General features: G+C 49.7%; 1 protein-coding gene across 2 annotated transcripts in view; it reads left to right on the top strand.

Moving 5' to 3' along the window:
• The window catches only part of TAB1 (TGF-beta activated kinase 1 (MAP3K7) binding protein 1), a gene marked incomplete at both ends in the record, with an annotated part of 35,767 nt that overhangs the window by 5,267 nt on the left and 5,875 nt on the right, over positions 1-24,625 (top strand). For both annotated transcript variants that reach the window (XM_080706650.1, XM_080706649.1), the window contains 7 exons: positions 14,495-14,631; positions 14,920-15,073; positions 17,138-17,224; positions 17,647-17,785; positions 18,594-18,707; positions 20,291-20,402; positions 23,825-23,969. In XM_080706650.1, the coding sequence (XP_080562776.1) occupies positions 14,495-14,631; positions 14,920-15,073; positions 17,138-17,224; positions 17,647-17,785; positions 18,594-18,707; positions 20,291-20,402; positions 23,825-23,969 (888 nt within the window). The remainder of the gene's footprint in view (positions 1-14,494; positions 14,632-14,919; positions 15,074-17,137; positions 17,225-17,646; positions 17,786-18,593; positions 18,708-20,290; positions 20,403-23,824; positions 23,970-24,625) is intronic.

Below are 24,625 nucleotides of genomic sequence, written 5' to 3'. Positions count from 1 at the left end.
GCTCTCCTCAAACCTGCGATTCTCCTATCTCAGCCTCCCAAGTACTAGGATTACAGGTGTGTGCCACCACGCCCAGCTGTGATCTGATTTATGATCGGGAAAAGATCCTTTTGTTTTTTAGTGCCAGAGTGGAAACCTGGGACATGTTAAGCAACTGCTAGACTTGTCCACTTGAGAGAGGACCGTGGCTTGGCCACCGATGACAGAGGAGCAGTGGGAAGTGTCATAGTCCAGGTGTATTTCGGAGGAAGAGCTAGTGTGCTGTGCTGGTGGCCCGGATGTTGAATGTGTGGCAGAGGAGGAAGAGCCAGGGACTCCAAGTTGTGTTTGAGCAAATGTGTACTGGTCATAGTCTGAGGGGTTTTGGAAAGGATCATCTTGAGAGCAGGAAGAACCAAGAGTTTGATTTTGCCTGGGCTATTATTTAAATATAAAAAGAAAATGGTGGCACTTGCTTGTAATCCCCGTTACCCTGGATACTGGGCTGCAGCTTCAGGGCCAGCCTTGGCAACTTAATGACATTCTGTCTCAAAATGACATTTTAGAACAGGGCTGGGTATGGTGGCGCACGCCTCCCAGTAGTTGGGAGACTGAGACAGGAGGATCACAGGTTTGAAGCCAGCCTCAGCAACGCAGTGAGGCTCTCAGCAACTTATTGAAATCCAGTTTCCAAATAAAAGATAAAATAGGGCTGGGGGATGCAGCTTGGAGGTAGAACACCCCTGGGTTGAATTCCCAGTGCTCCAAAAAAAAAAAAAAAAAAAAAAAGGAGAGGAAAAGTAGAGTGTTTACCTAGCATGCATGAGGCCCTGGGCTCCATCTGGGGTGGGGGGAGGGGTCTAAGCATGGCGGCATGTACCTGTAATGCCAGCCTGGGCACCTAGACCCTGATTTAAAAAAAAAAAAAAAAAACTGTGTGTGTGTGGTACTGAGAATTGAACCCAGGGGTGCCCCATCTCCAAGTTACAACCCCAGCTCTATTATTTATTTATGTGTTTATTTATTTGTTTTTGTGGTGCTGGAATCCAGGGGCATTCTATATCTTAGCTATACCATGTGTGTGTGTGTGTGTGTGTGTGTGTGTGTTTATTTATTTATTTATTTATTTTGCAATACTGGGGATGGAACCGAACCCAGGGGCATTCTACCTCAGAGCTACACCTCCAGCCCTATTTTTTTTTTAATTCTCTATTTTGAAACAGTGTCTCACTGAGTTGCAGAGGGGCCTACTAAGTAGCTGAGGCTGGCTGCAAACCTAGATCCTCTTGTCTAGGCCTCCCAAATGCTGGGATTACAAGTGTGTGTCACCACACCCGGCTATACTCTTTTTTTTAAATTTGGAAATAGGTTCTTTTGAAGTTCCCACAAGCCTCATTGAATTGTTGAGGCTGGCTTCAAACCTGTAATCCTCTAGTCTCAGCCTCCTAAGTACTGGGATTACTGGTATGTATCACCATATCTGGCTTAAAAACAGATTTTTAAAAACTCAGGCTGAAATCAAGTCTAACTTAGGTATGTATGTCCAGTTATATCTATGGTATCATAGGTGTTAGCTATATATTCTTTCAAGTGTACATTTAAGATAAGTGTCTACTAGCCAGGCGTGGTGGCACATGCTTGTAATCCCAGCATTCGGGAGGCTGAGACTGGAGGATCGTGGTTCATGGACAGCCTCAGCTACTTAGTGAGGCCCTGTTTCAAAATAAAGACTGGGGTGTAGCTTGGAGGTAGAATGCCTCTGGGTTCCATCCCCAGTGCTAAAAAAAAAAAAAAAAAAAAAGGTAAGTGTCTACTAAAATAAAAACATCCATTACCATCCATTACAGTCCATTAGGCCATCACCTATAGCTATTTGACCGGCCATCAGTGATGAGGTCTGCTGCTGCACTGGCCCATGGAGAGCACCCAGCGCTCATAGCCCTGTGCCAGGACCAGGGACTCCGTGATGTCAGTATACTGGGCCTTCGAGGGAGACTGTGGCAGGGGAATGGGCCCAGGAGCAGGTCAGCCTCAGAGGAGCGTCGTCCAAGCTAGACGTGGTGGCGCATGCTGTGATCCCAGCATTGGGAGGCTGAGACAGGAGGATCGCGGTTCGCAGCTAGCCTCAGCTACGTAGTGAGGCCCTCCGCAGCTCAGTGAGACCCTGTTTCAAAATAAAGAATACAGAATAGGGCTGGGGGTGTAGCTCGAAGGTAGAATGCCCCTGGGTTCTGTTCCCAGTACCACAAAAAAGAAAAATAAAGATCATCACCCAGGCCAGGAGTAACCCCAGCACGTGGGAGGATCGCAAGTCCACGGCCAGCCTGAGCAACAGAGCAAGGCTTTCAGCAACCTAGTGAGACCAAAACCAGAAAGAATGAGTTCTGGGGGTGGAGCTCGGAGGTAGAATTTCTCTGGGTTCAGTTCCCAGTACAAAAAAATAAGTAGAAGAGGAAGCCACGGGTCATCCCGCAGGGTATAGATGGCCAGGGGTTGTTTGGGGAAGAAGCTGCTGTCCCCACCCTGAGCCTCTCCCTGGGGGCGCTGCTCTCCCTTTCTGAGCTTTTGTGTGTGTGTGCGCTTTCGCCACAAAAACACTCGGCCTTTTCATACCATAAGTGGCTATTCAGGTTGTGGCCAGAGCTTGGAACTGCTTGGTCCACTGTGCGGGCCAGGGGTTTGCGTCCAGTGTGAGGCGGTCAGGAACTCTGACCGGCAGGTACGTGAGTGCAGAGCTCCCGCTCCAGAGAATAAACATTCTGTGATGTTTGTGAAGCCCTTGAGGGGTAAACACAATAGGATCCCAGCAGGAGCTTTTCAACCAAAATAGGACAGTTGGAAACTCCCTCAAAATCAAGTCAAAATAAAGCCCTTTGAAGCCACTCTTCTTTTTAAGCCATATTTTCTGTTAATTTTGTGAGTAATTCCTTTGAACCATGGAGAAGTCGCCATCCTGTGTCACTGTCAAGTGTGAGACGCCCCCTTCTCAGCTTCCTGAAGGTTGGCGCCCAAGCTCACGGCTTGGCATTTGGGGGTGTAGAGAAGGCTTGCATCAGCCGCGCAGGCGCGGAGGGGTGGGCGGTTTGTGTGAATAGCAAATATGTGACCTTTCTGAAAATTGCTCAGAATTGCGGAGGAAGGACGAGACTTGGCAGACTGAGAGCGCTTGCCCTGGCACTTGGCGCGAGGTGTCCCTGCGAGATGGAGAGGAGATGGACAGGTGGGAGAGGTGCGCGGTGCCCCACTGCGCCCAGCGAGGGGTCAGGCAGGACAAATACTCTTCTGCTCTCCCACTGGGGAGCCTCCTGGAATTCTGTGGCCACTTGTTTTATATTTTTGGTTCTGGGGATTGAATCCAGGGGCATTCTACCTCTGAGCTATATCCCTGGCCCTATTTCCTGTTTTGAAACAGGGCCTCATGAGGTTGCTGAGAGTTTCTTTACGATGCTGAGGCTGTCCTGCCATCTTCCCGTCTCAGCCTCCCAAGTACTAGGATTGCAGGTATACACCATCACGCTGGCTTGTTTATTTATTTATTTTTGTGATACTGGGGATTGAACCCAAGGACATTCTACCTCTGAGCTATACCCTAGCCCACTTTTATTTTTTGTTTTGCAATACTGGGGATGGAACCCTGGGGCATTCTATCTCTGAGCTACATTCCCAGTCCTATTATCTTTTATTTTGAAACAGGGTCTCACTAAGTTGCAAGGTTGGCTGCAAACCAGTGATCCTCCTGTTTCAGCCTCCCAAGTACTGAGATTGCAGGCATGCACCACCATGCCTGGCTTTATTTTTTATTTTGAAACAGGATCTATCTCGTCAAGTTGCTGAGGGCCTTGCTAAGTTGCTGAGGCTGGCCTTGGACTTGTGATCCTTTTTTTCTTTTTCTTTTTTTTTTTTTTTTTTTTTTGTGTGGTACTGAGGTTCCTGGAAGCCCTTCTACCTCTGGGCTACACTCCCAGACTTATTTTTTATACTTTTTTATTTGGAAACAGGGTCTCTTAAGCCAGCACGGCTGGCTTCAAACCTTCGCGATCCTCCTGTCTCCGCCTCCCAAGCGCGGGGATTACAAGCGTGCGCCACCACACCCGGCCTGACTTGTGATCCTTCTATCTCAGCCTCCCAAGTACTGGAATTACAGGCATGTGCCACCATCCCCAGCTAGAAGTTTGCATTTTATATTGGCAAGATGAGAAAGCCTTGGGTTTTGAGGAAAGAGTATGCAGTTATATTTAAGAAACATTCACTGGCAACTATATTAGAAGTCTTTTTTAATGTTCCAGGAGTGGCAATAAGTCAATTATTTGGGTAGCTCTTGCAGTAATAAGAAATGAGATGACATTAGAATGTAAATAGTGAAGTTTGAAGGAAGAGGGTAGCCAGGTGTGGGGTCGCACGCTTGTAATCCCAGCATTCGGGAGGCTGAGACCTGAGGATCACAGTTCGCGGACAGCCTCAGCTACTCAGTGAGGCCCTCCGCAACTTAGTGAGACCCTGTTTCAAACTAAAGAATAAGAAATAGGGCAGGGGGTGTGGCTTGGGGGTCGAATGCCCCTGGGTTCCAAGGAAGAGGATAGATTCAGATGGTGGGCTTGCAGATGGCTTAGAGGATAGGGAACAAAAAGGATTTTGCCCTGTTTAGTTTTTTACTTAAAATACTGGAAAAATTTATATTCAAAATGAAATCATTTGAAGCTGAGTGCGGTGGCACACGCTTGTAATTTCAGCATTCGAGAGGCTGAGACAGGAGGATCATGGTTTGCGGACAGCCCCAGCTACTACTTAGTGAGGCCCTTTGCAACTCAGTGAGACCCTGTTTCAAAATAAAGAATAAAAGTAGGGCTGGGGGTGTAGCTCCAAGGTAGGATGACCCTTGGTTTCATCCCTAGTACTGCAAAAAACAAACAAAAGTAAGATAGGAAATTAATTTACTTATTGAAGGTGGTGTGTGGATGATTGAGGCTGGGAAACAGGCCCTTGGTACGAGCTGGAGTTGAGCAGAGACTGGGATGAGAGAGCTGAGGAAAGCCAGGTGTGGCGCACACCTGTAATCCCAGTGCTGGGGAGGCTGAGCATGACGCATCAAAGGCTTGAGGCTAGCCAGACACCCATTTCAAAATAAAAAAAAACAAAGAGCTGGGTTATAGTGCAGAGTAGAGTGGCCCTGGGTTCAGTCCCCAGTGACACATTCATATTCTGTCTCTACACACATACACATCTACACACACACACATGCACACAATCACACATACTCACAGAACTGAGAAGACAGAAAAGGGAGGTCTCGCCTATCACTTTATTTTGTGTGTGTGTATTACTGGGCCATTCTACTTCTGCACTGTACCACAGCCCATTTTCATTCCTTCCTTCCATATACATATACATATATGTATGTGTGTGTGTGTGTGTGTGTGTGTGTGTGTGTGTACACATATGTATATATATTTATATATATTTTGTGTGTGTCTGTGTGTGTGTGGCACTGGGGATTGAAATCAGGAGCAGTCTACCTCTGGGATATACCCCAGCCCTTTTATTTTTTTTGTAGGAAACAGGGTCTCAATAGGTTGTTGAGGCTGTCCTGGAACCCGCTCTCCTACTGTCCAGCCTCCCAAGTACTGGGATTACAGGTGTGCACTGCTGCATTCCATTTATTTATTTGTTTGTTTGTTTATTTATATATTTTGTGGTACCGGGGATAAAACCCAGGGGCATTCTATCTCTGAGCTACACCCCCAGCCCTATTTTTTTTTTCTTTATTTTGAAACAGGATCTCACTGTGTTGCAGAGGGCCTCACTAAGTAGCTGAGGCTGGACTTGAACCACAATCCTCCCATCTCAGCCTCCCAAATGCTGAGATTACAAGCGTGTGTCACTACACCCAGTTTATTTTTTAATTTGTGTGTGTGTGTGTGTGTGTGTGTGTGTGTGTGTGTGTGTGTGGTACTGGGGATAGAACCCGGGGCCTTCTACCTCCAGGCTATACTCCCAGATCTATTTTATATTTTATTTGGAAACAGTCTCACTAAGCTGGTGAGAGCCTCACTAAGTAGCTGAGGCTGGCTTTGAACCTACACCATCCTCCTGTCTCAGCCTCCCACGTACTGGGATTACAAGTGTGTGCCACCACACCCGGCTTATTTAAAAAAAATTTTTTTTTGTTTTGTTTTGGTGGTACTAGGGGTGGAACCCAGGGGCTTTTCTACCTCCAGGCTATACTCCCAGACCTATATTTTAGTTGGAAACAGGGTCTCACTAAGTTGCTGAGAGCCTCACTAAGTAGCTGAGGCTGGCTTTGAACCTGTGCGATCCTCCCGTCTCAGCCTCCCAAGCGCGGGGATTACAAATGTGCACCACCACGCCCGGCTATTTTTTAAATTTTGAACAAGGCTTTGCTAAGTTGTTGTGGCTGGCTATGAACCAGTGATCCTCCTGTCTCAGCTTCGTAGCTTCCCAAGTACTGGGATTACAAGTGCGCCACCACGCCTGGCTTTTATGCATGCTTTTTTTTTTTTTTTTTTGGTGTTCCTGGGGATGGAACCCTTATCTGGGTTACATCCCAGACCTATTTTATATATGTATTTTTAAAATTTGGAAACAGGGTCTCTTAAGCCAGCAAGGCTGGCTTCGAACCTGCGCGATCCTCCTGTCGCCGCCTCCCAAGCGCGGGGATTACAAGTGTGCGCCACCACGCCCGGCTATGCATGCTTTTAAATATACTCTTTGGGTAATTTTTTTCTCTATTTTTAAAATTGTATTTATTTTTGGCAGTATGAGCGATTGGGCTACATCCCCAAAGCGTCTCACTTTTTATTTTGAGACTGGGTCTTGCTAAGTTGCCCAGGCTGTCCTTGAACTTTTGACCTTTCCGCCTCAGCCTTCCAGCAGCTGGGGTTTCATGAGTGCTTCAAGGTGCCCAGCTCTGATTTTAATAGCAAGCCAAGACAGATTAGCTAGGGGCTTAATGTTTAAAGAATGCCAATGTAAATAAGTAGGACTTTGCTCAGCAGGGTGCGTGTAGAGAGAGCTGGTTTGTTTACGTGTGTTCTCGTCCCTGTGGTTACACGTCGGGCCAGAGCCTCTGCCCCAGAGGATGAGCCTGGCTTTTCAAGGCGGCCAGCATCTGGTGCAGATGTTCTCCTGTGCCTGGTGTGGTCCTGCCTGCCAGAAGTGGGTTAGCTTCCCACGCCTTTTGCTCTGATCACAGTGTTGAGAAGTCATTGGGAACACTGTGTAGAAGGCTTTGTCTGTACAAAACAGACAGCTGTGTGAGATTGTTCATCTGTTAGAGGGTGAGATTCAAACTGCGTCAACAGTCTGGAAGGGTGGGATGAAAGCTTTAGGATAGAATCCGACCTATATAAGTCTAGGCTTGAAGAGCCTTCCACTGGAGTGTGGCTGGGACGCCATCGTGCCAGGCATATGAGAAAACTTGCTATTTTAGTTAACAGCAAGTAGGGTTTATGTGGCCTATCTTTATTTATTTATTTATTTACTTACTTACTTACTTATTTTTTTCTTTATTATTTATTTTGAAACAGGTCCTCACTGAGTTGCCCAGCTTCTATCTTGTATTTAAATATATGAAGGCAAGCCGGGCGTGGTGGCGCACGCTTGTAATCCCCGCGCTTGGGAGGCTGAGACAGGAGGATCGCGCAGGTTTGAAGCCAGCCTCAGCTACTCAGTGAGGCTTCCAGCAACTTAGTGAAACCCTGTTTCCAAATAAAATATAAAAAAGGTCTGGGAGTATAGTCCGGAGGTAGAAAGCCTCTGGGTTCCACCCCCAGTACCACCGAAAAAATAAATAAATAAATAAATAAATAAATAAATAAATAAATAAATAAATAAATATATGAAGGCAGCCAGGCGTGGTGGCGCACGCTTGTAATCCCAGCATTTGGGAGGCTGAGACAGGAGGATTGCGGTTCGAGGCCAGCCTCAGCTACTTAGTGAGGCCCTTTGCAACTCAGTGAGACCCTGTTTCAAAATAAAGAATAAAAAATAGAGCAGGGGGTATAACTCAGAGGTAGAATGCCCGAGTTCCTGGGATTACAGGTGTGTGCCCCCACACCCGGCTTTTTATTATTTATTTTGAAACAGGGTCTCACTAAGTAGCTGAGGCTGGCCGGGTGTGTAACCCCCCAGCACTTGGGAAGCTTAGACAGGAAGATCACAGGTTCATGACCAACCTCAGCTACTTAGTGAGGCCCTCTGCAATTTAGTGAGATGCTGTTTCAAAATAAAGAATAAAAAATAGGGGAGGGGGCATAGCGCATAGGTAGAATGTCCCTGGGTTCCTTCCCTAATACACGTGCGCGCGTGTACACACACACAAGTTGCTGCTGAGGCTGACCTTGAACCTGTGATTTTCTTGTCTCAGCCTCCCAAGTACTGGGATTATAAACTTGAGTTACCACATCCAGCCTAAGGGCGCTGGGCTTAAGGGTGCTGCTTTTCATGTGTTGACTTTCTGCCCTGCATCTCATTTCTTTTATCTGAGTTAGTTTTAGCTTTAATTCCTTGGGGTTTCTAGGTATACTTTCATACCGTCTGCAGGTGAACAAAGCTTTTCTTTTCCAGTTCACGTGCTGTCAGTCTGGTCTCTAATTGCTTGGACTGACTCCTCCGGTGGATGTAAAGAGATGAGAGAGCAGGCACCTTCTGTGCCCTGACTAGTGGATTCTTCATCACACTGGGAATGTGTGTGCGTTTCCACTAGGTAAGATGCTGGCATGGGCACTGACTGAAGTGAAGACTTATGCCATGTTAAGAAAGTGTTGATTGCCAGTATGATTAGCACAGGCCTGTAATTCCACCTACTTGGGAGGCTGAGGCAGGACAATCACAAGTTCCAGGCTAGCTGGGCCACTTTGCAAAATCCTGTCTCAAAATAAAAAGTAAATCTGGGCGTGGTGGTGCACGCTTGTAATCCCAGCATTTGGGAGGCTGAGACAGGAGGATCGAGGTTCAAGGCCAGCCTCAGCTACTACTTAGTGAGGCCCTTTGCAACTCAGTAAGACTGTTTCAAAATAAAGAATAAAAAAGTAGGGCTGGGGGTATAGCTTAGAGGTAGAATGCCCCTGGGTTCCATTCCCAGTACCGCAAAAATAAATAAATCAAGCAAGCAAGTAGAGGACGTAGCTTAGTGGTAGAGCACCCTGAGTTTGAAAGGAAAGAAGAAAGAAAGGAAGGAAGACCAGTTTCTATATTTTTTGAGTAATTATATCAAAATATATAAACCGGGCGTGGTGGCGCACGCTTGTAATCCCTGCGCTTGGGAGGCTGAGACAGGAGGATCACACAGGTTCAAAACAAGCCTCAGCTACTTAGTGAGGCTTTCAGGAACTTAGTGAGACCCTGTTTCCAAAAAAAAAAAAAATATATATATATATATATATATATATATATATATATATATATATATATAGATATAGATAGATAGATTGTCCTTAAATACAGTGGCATTGGAGTCTACACCCATTGATCTAAACACCATTTGCTAGTTAATAGAATAATAAATTTTCAAAGTATTACTAGCCCAACATTATAAAATCAGTTAAAAAACAAAACAACACTTATTGAGTCAACCATGTTGGCACATGCCTGGTAATCCCAGAACTTGGGAGGCTGTTACAGGAGGATCACACATTTGAGATCAGCCTCAATAACTTAGTGAGATCTGGTTTCTAATTTTTAAAAGTCTGGAGGTGTAGCTAAAGGTAAAACACCCCTGAATTCAAGTCCTAGTACCATAAAAAAAAAAAATGTAGCTGAGCGTGGTGGTGCACACTTGTAATCCCAGCATTCGGGAGGCTGAGACAGGAGGATTGCGCTTCGCAGACAGCCTCAGCTACTTAGTGAGGCCCTCTGCAACTCGGTGAGACCCGGTTTCAAAATAAAGAATAAAAAATAGGGCTGAGGGTGTAGCTTGGAGGTGGAATGCCCCTGGGTTCCATCCCTAGGACCACACATACACACACACACACACACACACACACACACACAAAAAAAAAAAAAAAAAACTAAAAAAAAGTCACTTAGTATAGAAGTATCCAGAAACTTGTCATATTACTTAGGCACCAACAATGCTCGCTGAGTAGACTGCCGGCGTCTTATGCGCAGGGTTCTAACTCAGCAGTTTGTTGTCCCTACTCAGCCAGCTAAGGCCAGGCCATCGCGGTGGGAATGACATCTGCCCACCCCTTCTGGCACCGCGCGAGGCTTCCATGCAAGTGCTTCTGGGCCAGTCTTCCCTCTGCCGCAGCACACACAGGGCAAGTTCTCAGCCGTCTACCTTGCACAAGACAGCTTCACTGGCCTTTTCGGTAGTGCAACTCTAACGTCGAGTGAGCCCAGAAGTTGCTTGAGTGATATTAATTTTTTGCTGGAAAGTATGGGTTTGTTGGAAAGATTCCAGTCCGTGGAAGGCTGTGTCTGCCCTCGTGGGCGTTAGGTAATAGCAGAGGAAGCACAGTGCTTGCAGCATTGATGACAGGCTTCGTGTCGTGGGCGACACGTTTGTGTTGTTTAGCTCATGCTACAGGATCAGTCCCATCCAGCTTTTTTTTTTTTTTTTTTTTTTTTTTTTTTTGGTATAGGAGATAAAAAAAAAAATATTATAGTATTTCTAGGCTGGCTTCAGGCCTGGACCCTCCTGTCTCAGTTCCACAAGTCCGAGGCTCACGGTTGAGGCTTACAGGCAGCACCACCACGCCTGCCCAGCTGAGCAATCCATCCTGTGTGTGTGTTGCTGAGGATTGAGCTCAGGCAATTCTACCTCCAAGGGAAACCCTGGCCCTTTCTATTTATTTTTTTAACAGACCTCACTAGGTTGCTGAGAGTTTTGGTACCTTGCTGAGGCTGTCCTTACACCTGTCATCCTCCTGTCTCGGTCTCCCATGTACTAGGATTATGGGTGTGGGTCACCACACCCAGTTCAATCCATCTTTATCTCAATTTTAATACAGATGTGACTGCTGAGGCAGCCTCCGAGAACAGCAAATATGATGAAGTCCTGCCAGTGGAAAGGAAATAGCACTGAGAGCTGTAATCCTCCTCAGCTCCAGGGACAGCAGGCAGCTAGCTTTCAGGTCTAACATTCACGACTATGGAAAGCACCTGTGCGTGCTTTCTCCTGGGAAACGGCTTTTCATGCTTTCTTCAGCCAGACACGCTTCCTCCATCGCAGGGCTTTGCGTGTGCTGTCCCTCTGCCCAGAGGCTCCTTTCCCATTCTCACGCCACCTCTACCTTGGAGTCATTGAGGTGTGGCTCAGCGCTCACCCTGCACAGAGGTCTGCTCGGGAACCCGCCCTGCCACCTTGTCCCGCCACCCCGGGGGCTGCTCCATAGCACAGGTGCCCGCCCAGACTGCCGTGCTAATTCACTGTGGCGCAGTGGAGGTCTCGTCTCAGGGGTGGCCTCGGACAAGAGCCTCTGTCTGTCGCTTGAGTTGCGCTGCCTTGTATTGTCCCTAAGGCTTAGAACAATGGCTGCCTGTCGTAAATGTTCAGTCGCTGTTCATTGAATGAGTGCTGTATTTGTGGAATGCACTATATGGAATACATAATATTGTATGTGGGTTCCAAAAGCACAAGTTCCCATTTATGTTAAAAGAGATGTTTAAAGCTGGACGTGGTGGTGCACACTTGTAATCCCAGCATTCAGGAGGCTGAGACCTGAGGATCATGGTTCGCAGTCAGCCTCAGCTACTTAGTGAGGCTCTTTGCAACTCAGTGAGACCCTGTTTCAAAATAAAGAATAAAAATAGGGCTGGGGCCTGGCATGGTGGCGCACGCTTGTAATCCCCGCGCTTGGGAGGCGGAATCAGGAGGATCGCGCTGGTTTGGAACCAGCCTCGCTGGCCTAAGAGACTCTGTTTCCAAATTTAAAAAATATAAAATAGGTCTGGGAGTGTAGCCTGGAGGTAGAAGGGCTTCCAGGAACCCTAGTACCACCAAAAAAAAAAAAAAAAAAAAAATAGGGCTGGGAGTATAGCTCGGAGGTAGAATGCCCCTGGTTTCTGTCCTCACTACTGCAAAAAAAAAAAAAAAAAAAAGTACTAAAGTGTGATGTTGGCAGAGAAAGACACACAGATCAGTAGAACAGAGTCCAGAAATAGACTCGTACAATGTGGCCAGTTAATTTTTGCCAAATTACAAAGGTAATTCAGTGGAGAAAGGCGGATCTTTTCAACAGATGGTGCTGGAACAATTAGACACCCATATGCAGGAAAAAGGTGTGGCCTAAACCTGCTACCTGCTACAGAAATTAATAAGAAATGGATCGCAGGTCTAAATGTCAAACTGAAACTTCCAGGCTGGGCATAGAGCGCACACTTGTAATCCCAGTACTTGGGAGGCTGAGACAGGAGGATCCCAGGTTTGCAGCCAGCCTCAGCTTTTTCATGAGGCCCTCCACAACTTAGTGAGATCTTGTTTCAAAATAAAGAATAAGGCCAGGCGTGGTGGCGCACACTTATAATCCCAGCGCTTGGGAGGCTGAGACAGGAGGATCGCACAGGTTTGAAACCAGCCTCAGCTACTTAGTGAGGCTCTCAGCAACTTAGTGAGACCCTGTTTCCAAATAAAGTATAAAATAGGTCTGGGAGTATAGCCCAGAGGTAGAAAAGTCCCTGGGTTCCATCCCAGTACCACACACACACACACACACACAAAAAAAAAAAAAAAATACATAAATAAAATAAAATAATAATAAAGAATAAAAAATAGGACAGGGAGTATTCAGAGAGATTTATTTTTACAGGTCTGGGGATGGAACCCAGGGGCATTCAACCTCCGAGCTACACCCCCTGCCCTATTTTTTATTCTTTATTTTGAAACCAGATCTCACTAAGTTGTGGAGGTCTCAGCCTCCCAAATGCTGGGATTACAAGCAGTCATGTGCCACCACGCCCGGCTCACATCCCTTTTTTGAAAGCCATTACCAGTAACTTGTAAGAAATTGTATCCTGTGGTCAACTTTGCTTAATATGTCAATAAAGCTTTTTTGTGTGTGTGGTACTAGGGATGGAACCTAGGGGCTTTCTACCTCCAGGCTCTACTACCAGACCTATTTTAAAAAATATTTTATTTGAAAAAGGTTCTCACTAAGTAGCTGAGGCTTACTTCAAACCTGTGTGATCCTCCTATCTCAGCCTTCCAAAGGGATTACAGTGTTCACCACCATACCTGCCACCACCTGCCTGGCTCAATAAAGCTTTTTTTTTTTTTTGCGGGTCTGGGATGGAACCCAGGGGCACTCGACCTCCGAGCGACACCCCCTGCCCTATTTTTTTTTTTCTTTATTTTGAAACAGGGTCTCACTGAGTTGTGAAGGGCCTCTCTAAGTAGCTGAGGCTGGCCGCGAACCGCGATCCTCCGGTCTCAGCCTCCCGGATGCTGGGATTATGGCCGGCTCAATTAAGCTTTTAGTCCAAATTGTAATCGATGTTCTTGAGCGTGAGCTTTGATTCTCCAGTTGTCTCTTTGTCTGGTCCGGCACAGTGGCTCTGAGAGCGCCGTGTGAGCTGGGTGCAGTGCTCAGCTGGGTGGCCGGGTGAGCAGGCAGGCTGGCCTGCTCAGGGTCATCCCAGGGCTTCGGGAAGTAGGCTCTTCAGGGTGCGCTGCAAGGAAATTGGGAGATTCAGAGTCAGCGTATTTGGGCCAGGGTCTGGGCAGCGCTGCGCGTGTGCGAGTGTGTGTGTTAAGATCCACAGTGATTGTACCGAGCAGCCTGGCTTAAGCTGTGGGGGTAGAATGAGAATCAGATACCGTCAGGCAGAAACAATAGAGCCAGGGTATAGTCTGAGTACAGAAGGATCTGACTCTTGAACCAGAGAGTCCCAGAGGGACCTGGAAAATTGCTAGAGGAAAAGCAGGCTGTTCCTCGTGGCAGGGAGGAGCAGGGTGTCCGCAGTGCCACAGGTGCTGGCCGAGAAGGAAGGTGAGATGAGATGGGAAGGGACAGTGCAGCGGAGGCCCCAGGCCCGGGAGAGTGATGGACCAGCCCAAAGCCAGGCCCCAGCCACTGAGAGGACCAGTGTGGGAACTGCTTGCTGTGCAGAACCCACTGGGCCCAGATCACACGTTGTGAGGGTGGGGCCTACAGTCTGCGGGTGTAGCCAGCGTCCACGGGACTCCTTTGCACTGTGCACCAGCAGCTCTGCAGGGAGAAGGGGCCACAGAGAATTGCCTACTGGGTGTTTGCTTCATTTGGGTGTGTGTTTCATAACACAGCTCCCTCCTGGAAGCCATTACTGAGCCTCGCATTTGGGGATACTTTTTTTTTATGTTTCCTGGGGAACCAGTGTGTGGACTAGCCATAAAAAAACAAAACAAAACAAAACAAAAAAACAGCAAACCCTGTTCATTACAAGCATCACTGTTTCCCAGAAAGAAGTGGAGCCTTGTGTGCAGGGTGCCCCGCCTGCTAGGTCTTGGTTGGAGGAGAAGGTGAGGTGGCCCTGGCCTGGGGAGAAGGTAGCGCTTTAAGGCTTCCGTGTCCTTCCCCAGGAGCAGCAACCAAGCTGGACAGATGACCTGCCACTCTGCCACCTCTCTGGGGTTGGGTCAGCCTCCAACCGCAGCTACTCTGCTGATGGGAAGGGCAGCGAGAGCCACCCTCCAGAGGACAGCTGGCTCAAGTTCAGGTGCGCACCTGCCGTTGCTCTCCTGGGCGGAGGAAGTCGGCTTGTAAGCAAAACAGGGACGCCTGTCTGACGTGGGGCTGCCAGCGGCCTGGGGGAGGTGGCCTCTGTTGTGATCCCTTCCACATCTGATTCTACCAAGGGCCTGCCAGTAGCATCCCAGAAGTTCAGAGCCAAGCAAAATGGTGGCCAAAGTCGGGGGACCCGGTGGGCACCTGAAGCTGCAGCTGCTTTATCTTCAGTCTCCCCCAGAGCCCCTGGCCTCAGGCCTCCTGTGCCCTCCCTCCACAGGAGTGAGAACAATTGCTTCCTGTATGGCGTCTTCAATGGCTACGATGGCAACCGGGTAACCAGCTTTGTTGCCCAGCGGCTGTCTGCAGAGCTGCTGCTCGGCCAGCTCAGCGCTGAACACTCCGAGGCTGACGTGCGGCGGGTGCTGCTGCAGGTGATGGGCTCGGGCTGGTCAGTGTGTCCACTTCCCCCTGAACTGGGAACCTCAACTACAGAATGTGGTGGGGCGGGGTCCAAAGACTCCTGGCCTCTTCACTCTGCCAAGGATCAGCCCTGGGAGCAGCTCTCGGCGGCAGCAAGCCTTTCCCCAGGGCTCCCCGGGCAGGCAGGGCCATCAGTCCTTCGTGTGACTGGCAGGCTTGGCTTTGGAAAAGGCTCTGCTGGAGAAGGGATTGAGGGTTCTGAACTTGGACAAAGGTGTGGGGGGGGGCGGCACTGGGCAAGGCCCGAGGAGCCCTTTAGAGCAGCCCCTCAGGTGGCCAGATGTGCAGCCCAGCTGCAGGAAGCGCCCTAGGTGTCTGGGAGGCCTTGCCGACTAGGGCTGCCCTCCGCTCACTCCTGTGAAATGTTCTCTGGCTTCTTCTTTCGGGGCACATCTGGAGGCACTTTGATTTAGACAAGGCTTGCTTCCTGGTCCTTGAGAGCCGGGGCCCCAGCCTTTTCCTGTCCTCGTTAGCTGCTGGGCTCCTGTGCCCCTGGTTCTCTCGGCAGGCACTTAGACAGGGCACCAGGGTACGCCAGGGCCAGCAGGATTTGACAAGCCTTTGGAAAAGAGCATAGTGCTCCTGTGAGCTGCTGTTGACTAGTGCTCCTCCAAGCCAGGTGCTGTGCTGACTGCTCAGGCAGGCCTTCGCTCCAGAGCCATGCTGCCCCGATCTGTGGCTGAGGAGCCCGAGGTGCACAGCCAGGGTCCCCCCTCAGTCTAATTCAACCCTGTGCTCTGGAGCCTGACTCTGCTCCCTCTGTGGCGGCTCCTGTGCGATACGCCCACCCGTGTGGGCCAACGGTCCTTATTAAAGATGATCTGCAGGAGCTGGGCATCTTGGTACATGCTTGGAATCCTTTGGGAGGCTGAGACAGGAGAATTGCAGGTTTAAGAACAGCCTCAGCAAGTAGTGAGATTCTCATCAACCTGTGTCAAAAATAAAAATAAAGGCACCAGGCATGGTGCCACATGCTTGTAATCCCAGTGCTTGGGAGGCTGAGACAGGAGGATTATGCAGGTTCAAAGTCAGCCTCAGCTACTGAGTGAAGCTCTCAGCGACGTAGTGAGACCCTGTTTCCAAATAAAATATAAATTAGGTCTGGGATTATAGCCCAGAAGTAGAAAAGCCCCTGGTACCACAAAAATAAATAAATAAAAATAAAGTCGGGCATGGTGGCACACGCTTGTAATCCCAGCATTTGGGAAGCTGAGACAGGAGGATCATGGATCGCTGACAGCCTCAGCTACTTAGGCCCTTTGCAACTCAGTGAGACCCTATTTCAAAGTAAAGAATAAAAAGCCAGGCGTGGTGGCGCACGCTTGTAATTCCAGCGCTTGGGAGGCTGAGACAGGAAGATTGCATGGGTTCAAAGCCAGGTTCAGCTACTTAGGCTCTCAGCAAGTTAGGGAGACCTTGTTTTTAAATAAAGTATAAAATAGGTCTGGGAGTATAGCCCAGAGGTAGAAAAGCCCCTGCGTTCCATCCCCAGTACCACCAAAATAAATTTAAAAAATAGGGCTGCGGGTGTAGTTCAGAGATAGAATGCCCCGTGTTTCATCCCCAGTACCTAAAAAATAAAAATAAAATAGGGCTGGCTGGGCATGGTGGCGCACTCTTGTAATCCAGCATTTGGGAGGCTGAGACCGGAGAATCGTGGTTCGCAGACAGCCTCAACTACTTAGTGAGGCCCTCTGCAACTCAGTGAGACCAATTTCAAAATAAAGAATAAAAAATAGGGCCAGGGGTGTAGCTCGGAGGTCGAATGCCCCTGGGTTCCATCCCCAGACCCGCAAAAAAAAGGAAAAAAAAAAGGGGGCTGGAGGAGTCGCTTGGAGGTACCGTGCCCCTCCATTCAATCCCCAGTGCCAAAAAAAAGAAATGATCTGCAGAAAGCAGCGCAGTGTGTGGTGCCTGGTCACACGAGGCTGCGGTGAATTCACTGCTCTGGACAGGTCCGTTTAGCATCAGGTGCCACAGTGCTGGAGCAGCCTTTGCCCGTTCCCTGTCCCCAGGCCTTCGACGTGGTGGAGCGGAGCTTCCTGGAGTCCATTGATGATGCCTTGGCTGAGAAGGCCAGCCTCCAGGCCCAGCTGCCAGAGGTAATCTCCCCGCGGCACCCAAAGGCACCAGAGGGGCTCTGGTTGGGGCCAGAACCCTGCTGCAGTGTCGTTTGAGCCACCAGCACAGCTGGTCAGAGCCACAGAGTGTGAGGGGAGCCTGCCAGGTGGCCATGGGTTGTCCATGAGGGGAGGGGTCTCCCTGGCCCTGGGGGTGGCTTCACTCTGAGGCTCACCTTTGGGCAGACACTGATGGGGGAGGAAGGCCCCAGGTGCTATGGCCTGGCTCCATCACACTCGGGGCCACTGGCATGTTAGGTCAGGGCTGGCTCTTGTGGAGGAACAGCAGGCTTCCCTGGCTGTGCCGCGGCCGCCTCTGTCCCCGGCCTCGCACCCTGCTTCCGAGAGAGGGAGAGGGCTGGCATGTGGCCCCCAGGGTCCCGACCCCTGCGCTATGTTTGCAGGGTGTCCCGCAGCACCAGCTGCCTCCTCAGTACCAGAAGGTCCTGGACAGACTCAAGGTGCTGGAGCGCGAGATCGCAGGAGGGGCCATGGCCGTTGTGGCTGTCCTTCTCAACAACAGGCTCTACGTTGCCAACGTGGGTGAGATGCCGCTGTCCCCGGCCAGGGGGCCGGTCAGCCTGTGGGTTGTCCAGACAAGTAGATGTTTCAGACCCATGAAGGTCCTGGGGCCACCAGCCTTGCTTCCTCCTCACTCCAGGTGGAAGAAAGCGGGACAGAGGCAGGCGTCCTCGCTCGGTCGCCCTCTGTCCTGATTGGCGGCCGTGGGCGAGTCTCAGCCCGACTCTAAGTGGCCCCCGCAGCTTGTTTTGGAAAGCTTGACTAGTGTGGAAGACCCACTCTGTGTCCTCACAAACAGCAGCAAGCTGGAAGGAGCGTTTGGATTTGTGGGCAGAGGAGGGGCCACCTGGGAACCAGAGATGGCTAAGTAGGGTGCAGGTCATTGTGGGGACTCTGGAGAGACTCCCCAAAATGCCTCTCCCTCTTCCCCCTTGCCTTAAGGCTTTATTAGGAAACAGTTTCCAAAACATGGGAGAATGTTTGAATAGTATTCAGTGACTTGCCATGTCCCTTCCTGTTCAGCAAGTACTGACTGGTGGACGTCTTGTTTCATTCATAGCCCTTTGTCCCCAAAATGTTTAAAAGCAAACCCCAGATACTGCACTGTGCGTCTGTGTGACTTTAGAACGTGTCTCTAGAGAGAAGGTCTCTTGTACTCAACTCGTAGCCTGTGACTATATGTAGACATGTCCTGTGACCAGCTGCCCCAGGCTGAAGGCTCACCCCACGGCCTGAGCCTGTTTCGGGCCTTTCACGCACTGCCTGTGTAGACGCCTGCCTCCCCTGCCTGTTCCTCACTCTGCTAAGTCTTTGCTCCGCTCTGCTGCAGGCACCAACCGGGCACTTTTATGCAAATCTACAGTAGATGGGCTGCAGGTGACCCAGCTGAATGTGGACCACACCACGGAGAACGAGGACGAGCTCTTTCGCCTTTCACAGCTGGGTGAGGGGGCAGGCGGGGCGCGAGGCAGGCAGGCTGACCCCTGGGTTGCCAGGGGAGGGAGGAACGGGGGGGGGGGCAGGGCCAGGGGGATCCCAGTCTGCCTCGTCTCGTAGTAGTTGGTGACTTTGGAACTTAATTCAAGTTTTCTTTTTTCTTTTTTTTTTTTTTTTTTTTTTTTGTGGGTCTGAGGATGGAACCCCAGGGGCATTCGACCTCCGAGCTACACCCCCTGACCTAATTTTTATTCTTTATTTTGAAACCAGGTCTTAGTTGCAGAGGTCTCACTAAGTAGCTGAGGCTGTCTGTGAACCGCGATCCTTTGGTCTCAGTCTCCCGAATGCTGGGATGACAAGCGTGTGCCACCACGCCCGGCTTAATTCAAATTTTCATACCTGTTTCCTCATCTGTGTAATGAGGGTAGTAGTAAAACCCAGCTCCGGGTATTGTGGGGGTTAAAAGAGCATGTGAAGCCAGGTGTGGCGGCGCCTATAATCTCAGTACTTGGGAGGCTAAGACAGGAGGATCACAGGTTCAAGGACAGCCTCAGCAAGTAGTGAGACTCATCAACCTAGTGACACTCTATTTCCAAATAAGAAATAAAAAATCAGGCTAGTGGATGCCGGGCGTGGTGGCGCACGCTTGTAATCCCCATGCTTGGGAGGCAGAGACAGGAGGATCACGCAGGTTCGAAGCCAGCCGCACTGGCTTAAGAGACCCTGTTTCCACATAAAAAATATAAAATAGTTCTGGGAGTTTAGCCTGGAGGTAGAAGGGTTTCCAGGAACCCCAGTACCACCAAAAAAATTAAAAAAAAAATAAATAAATAAATAAAAATAAAAAATCAGGCTAGTGGTATAGCTCAAAGGTAGAATGCCCCTAAGTTCAATCCCCAGTACCACACACACAGACAAAAAGGCTAAGGGTGTAGATTGGACATAGAATGTCCCTGGAGTCAATCCCCAGTAACACCCCCAAAAAAAGAGTTAGTACATTTAAAATACTTCCCAAGCCAGGCGTGGTGGCGCACGCTTGTAATCCCCGCGCTTGGGAGGCTGAGACAGGAGGATCACACGGGTTCAAAGCCAGCCTCAGCTACTGAGTGAGGTTTTCAGTAACTTAGTGAGACCCTGTTTCCAAATAAAATATAAAAAAGGTCTGGGAGTATAGCCCAGAGGTAGAAAGCCTCTGGGTTCCACCCCCAGTACCACCAAAAATAATAATGATGATAAAAAAATAAAAATGAAATAAAATACTTCTCAAGTACCTGGCACACAGAGGTACTCACTGTTACTGATGGAGACGGAGAGAAGCCAAAGACACCTGAGATTCCAGTTGCCACTGTCAGCCTCCGTGTCCCCAGTGAGCTCTCCACGGGCGGGGCCACAGTGCGCTGGAGTGCGGGAGGAGTCTGAGTTCTCCTGGGGTGGGGCCGAGGGCGCTGTGAGCTGCTCTGTGGTGCTCCGTGCCGTCCCTACTTCTCACTCCACGGGTCCTCTTGCCTTATTTCTGTGGCTCTTGTGCCCTTCTCTCTGCCCTTCCTCATGAACAGGAGCGGGACTGTTGCATTGTTCTCCCTCCGGTAGGTTTGGATGCAGGCAAGATCAAGCAGGTGGGCGTCATCTGCGGGCAGGAGAGCACCAGGCGCATCGGGGACTACAAGGTCAAATACGGCTACACCGACATCGACCTGCTCAGGTGGGTGGCCGGCCAGCCAGCTGCCTCGGTGGTTGTGAGACCAGAGGGCCTAGGCAGATGCGGGCTCAGGCCGCTGTGACAGGTGCAGGGGAAAAGCACGGAGCCCAAGGATGCTGTTTGCTTCCCAGAGAGGCTGGAGCAGGTGGGAGCTGGGCCAAACCCAGGCAGTAGTATTGCCACAGGCCTGGCAGAAGCCAGCAGTGGCACAATGTATCCGTGTGGATAAGGATAACAGAGAAAAGGCCTGTGGGTGGGTGCTGCCTGCTCCTGGAGCCAGGGCAGAGGTGTGAAACATCATGTTTCTGTCTGAGGACACTTCCCTTCTGGGCACCAGCCAAGTGCTCATGGCAGCAAAAGTCACGGTAATGGCGAACCTCTGTCGCAGCCGGCCTGCACACCTCACACAGCCCTGTAGGGCAGGCACTGCCGTTACCCCACGGCGTGTTCGTAAGAGGAAACAGGCACAGAGACGTCAGGTGGCTGGCCTGCTGTTAGGGCTGGTGACAGACTGAGGCAGGACGTGGCTCCCGGCCATCCTTCAACAAACTGGCTGACATGTATGGGAAGCACTGGCCGGGGCAGCACCCTCGCGCCCTGTGTGATGCCGGCACAGCACTTAACGTAACGACCAGAGGGCCCACCCGCAGGGGCCAGGCCTCAAGGTTCAGGTGAATCTTTACCCTCCTGGGACTTGGGAAGGCAAGCTTGAAACTTTTTTTCCTAGTATGTGGAGCTCTACTCCCCCCTCACACCGACACACACACAGGCTGCTAGTGGGTCTTGCGTCCACATACCTGTGTACATGCACAGTTACACACACATGCCCCTGCATACCTATGTGTTCTGAGGTGGCTAAAGAGCAGGCATCCCTTTTAAAACACCACAGGTAGCCGGGTGTCGTGGCGCACACTTGTAATCACAGCATTCGAGAGGCTGAGACCAGAGGATCGCGGTTCATGGACAGCCTCAGCTACTTAGTGAGGCCCTCTGCAACTCAGTGAGACCCTGTTTCAAAATAAAGAATAAAGCCAGGCATGGTGGCGCACACTTATAATACCTGCGCTTGGGAGGCAGAGACAGGAGGATTGCACAGGTTCGAAGCCAACCTCGCTGGCTTAAGAGACCCTGTTTCCAAATAAAATACAAAATTGGTCTGGGAGTATAGCCCAGAGGTAGAAGGGTTCCATCTCCAGTACTACCAAAAATAAAAAAAGAAAGAAAAGAATAAAAAACAGGGCAGGGGGCGTAGCTCAGAGGTCGAATACCCCCTGGATTCCATTCCCAGTACCACAAAAATAAATAATCCGGGCGTGGTGGTGCACATTTGTAATCCCAGCATTCGGGAAGCTGAGACCGTAGGATCGTGGTTCATGGCCAGCCTCAGCTACTTAGTGAGCCCCTCTGCGACTCAGCAAGACCTGGTTTCAAAATAAAGAATAAAAATAGGGCAGGGGGTGTACCTCGGAGGTCAAATGCACCTGGGTTCCATCCCCAGACCTGCCCAAAAGAATAGATAGATAGATAGATAGATAGATAGATAGATAAAACATCCCGAGTAGCCAGTATATTGGCACATGCCTGTAATCCCTGTACTTAAATGTCTGTGACAGGAGGATTACAAGTTTGAGGCCGGTCTTAACAATTTAGCAGGGCCTTCAGCAACTTATTTATTTATTATTTATTTATTTATTTATTTATTTATTTATTTATTTATTTTTGTGGTACTGGTAATGGAACCCAGGGGCTTTTCTACCTCCGGGCTATACTCCCAGACCTATTTTATAGTTTATTTGGAAACAGGGTCTCACTAAGTTGCTGAGAGCCTCACTAAGTAGCTGAGGCTGGCTTTGAACCTGCGTAATCCTCCTGTTTATTCTACCAAGTGCGGGGATTACAAGGGTGCACTGCCATGCCCGGCTGGCCTTCAGCAACTTAGTGAGACCCAGTTTCAAAATAAAATTAGAGCCGGGTGTGGTGGCGCACGCTTGTAATCCCCGCGCTTGGGAGGCAGAGACAGGAGAATCGCGCAGGTTCGAAGCCAGCCACGCGCGCTGGCTTAGGAGACCCTGTTTCCAAATAAAAATGTAAAAATAGGTCTGGGAGTGTAGCCTGGAGGTAGAAGGGCTTCCAGGAACCCCAGTGCCACCATAAATAAATAAATAAATAAATAAATAAATAAATAAATAAATAAATAAAATTAGAGCTGGTCATGGTGGAACATGCTTGTAATCCCAGCATTCGAGAGGCTGAGATTGGAGGATCACGGTTCACAGACAGCCTCAGCTACTTAGTGAGGCCCTCTGCAACTCAGTAAGACCCAGTTTCAAAATAAAGCATAAAAAATAGGACAGGGGGTATAGCTTGGAGGTCAAATGCCCCTGGGTTCCATTCCCAGACCCACCAAAAAAAGTAATAAAAATAAATAAATAAATAAATAAAATTAAGCTAGGGATGTAACTCGGAGGTAGAATCCCCTGAGTTCAGTCTCCAACATTACAAAAAACCCCAAGTGCTGGCTGCCCCCCCCCCATGTTCAGCATCTCACTGAGGTCCGGTCAGCACTGGAAAGCTGCACACAATTAGTATGTACAGCTCGGTGAGGTTGGCAGTAAGTTTACCCTCCCCTCTGGGTGTGCGTGTGTTACTGGGGATGAAACCCAGGGGCATTCAACCCCTGAGTTACAGCCCAGCCCTTTTTTTAATTTTTATTTTGAAACATAGTCTCGCTAGGTTGATAAGAGTCTTACTACTTGCTGAGGCTGTCCACAAACCTGCAGTCCTATCTCAGCTTCCCAAGTACTGGGATTCTAGGTGGGTGCCCTCACGCCCAGCTGCCCCTCCCCTCTGTTTTCATGGGAGATGTCCTCCCCTTCGTCCTGCGCAGCCCGTCCTCCCTCTGGAGTACTGCTGTCAGGAGCATCCTCATTTGCACGGACCCCGCTGGAGCCTCTTGACACTTCATGACTGATCACATCTAAAGCAGTCACCATGCAGATCGGATGTTTGTGGCCTTAGTTGTGGGTACCCGTTTTGGCAGCACTCAAATGATACTGAGAGGAGTGTTCATTCATTCATTCATTCTGGGGATGGAACCACGGGCATTCTACCTCTGAGCTACACTCCCAGCCATATTTTACTTTTACTCTGAAACGGGGTCTCACTAGGCTGAGGAGTCTCACAACTTGCTGAGGCTGTCCTCGAACCTCTGATCCTCCTGACTAGCCTCCCAAGTACTGGGATTCCAGGCCTGTGCCGCCATGCCCTCTTGCTGATCCTCCTCACAGCCTGTCTGCTTTTATGGCCCTCTGAGCCATAAAAACACCAGTGTGTTTTATTTTACATTCTGGGTATGAATTTCTCCCACTCAGAAGAATCAGCGTCCACCTTTCCACACAAAACCCTTCCTCCACTCTCTCCCATAGTGCTGCCAAGTCTAAACCGATCATCGCAGAGCCCGAGATCCACGGCTCGCAGCCTCTGGATGGGGTGACTGGCTTCCTGGTGCTCATGTCTGAAGGATTGTACAAGGCCCTGGAGGCAGCGCACGGGCCCGGGCAGGCCAACCAGGTGAGCTGGCCACTTCAGGGGTGTGCTCCTCTGGCCACCAGAGGCTCAGAGTCTCAGCTGCTGCACCAGACATCTTCTCTGGGTTCAAAGCTGAAGGAAGAAAAAGCCCAGAGAGAGGGCTGGAGGAGTAAAAGGCCTGCCTACGTGTTTGACACCTGGCTTCAATCCCTCGCACCAAGAAGGAAGGACAGATGGATGCTAAACGTCTCGTTTAGTTGCAGAGACTGGCCTCGAACCTGTGATCTTCCTATCTCAGCCTCTCAAGTACTGGGATTACAGGCCTGCCTAGCTAGGAAGGAATGCTTAATAATATATTTGTAGCCGGGCGTGGTGGTGCAGATTTGTGATCCTGGTACTTGGGAGGCTGAGACAGGAGCGTAGCAGGTTCACAGAGAGCCTCAGCTACTTAGTGAGCCCCTCTGCAACTTAGTGAGACCCCGTTTCAAAATAAAGAATAAAAAATTAGGCTAGGAGTGTAGCTGGAAGGTAGAATGCCCCTGGGTCCAGCCCCCAGAACCACACGCACACACACGAATCCGTTTTTGCTGGCTTCCTAGGAGTCTGCAGGGTGTTCTCACACCCGTGTGTTATGTAATCCACGTAATAACCCAGCGGGGTGGACATTATCCATTTAGAGGTGTGTAAACCAACAGTCA

The sequence above is a fragment of the Muscardinus avellanarius genome (genome assembly GCF_963383645.1).
Source record: "Muscardinus avellanarius genome assembly, chromosome: 11".
NCBI lineage: Eukaryota > Metazoa > Chordata > Mammalia > Rodentia > Gliridae > Muscardinus > Muscardinus avellanarius.
This window is presented reverse-complemented; position numbering and strand designations above follow the sequence as displayed.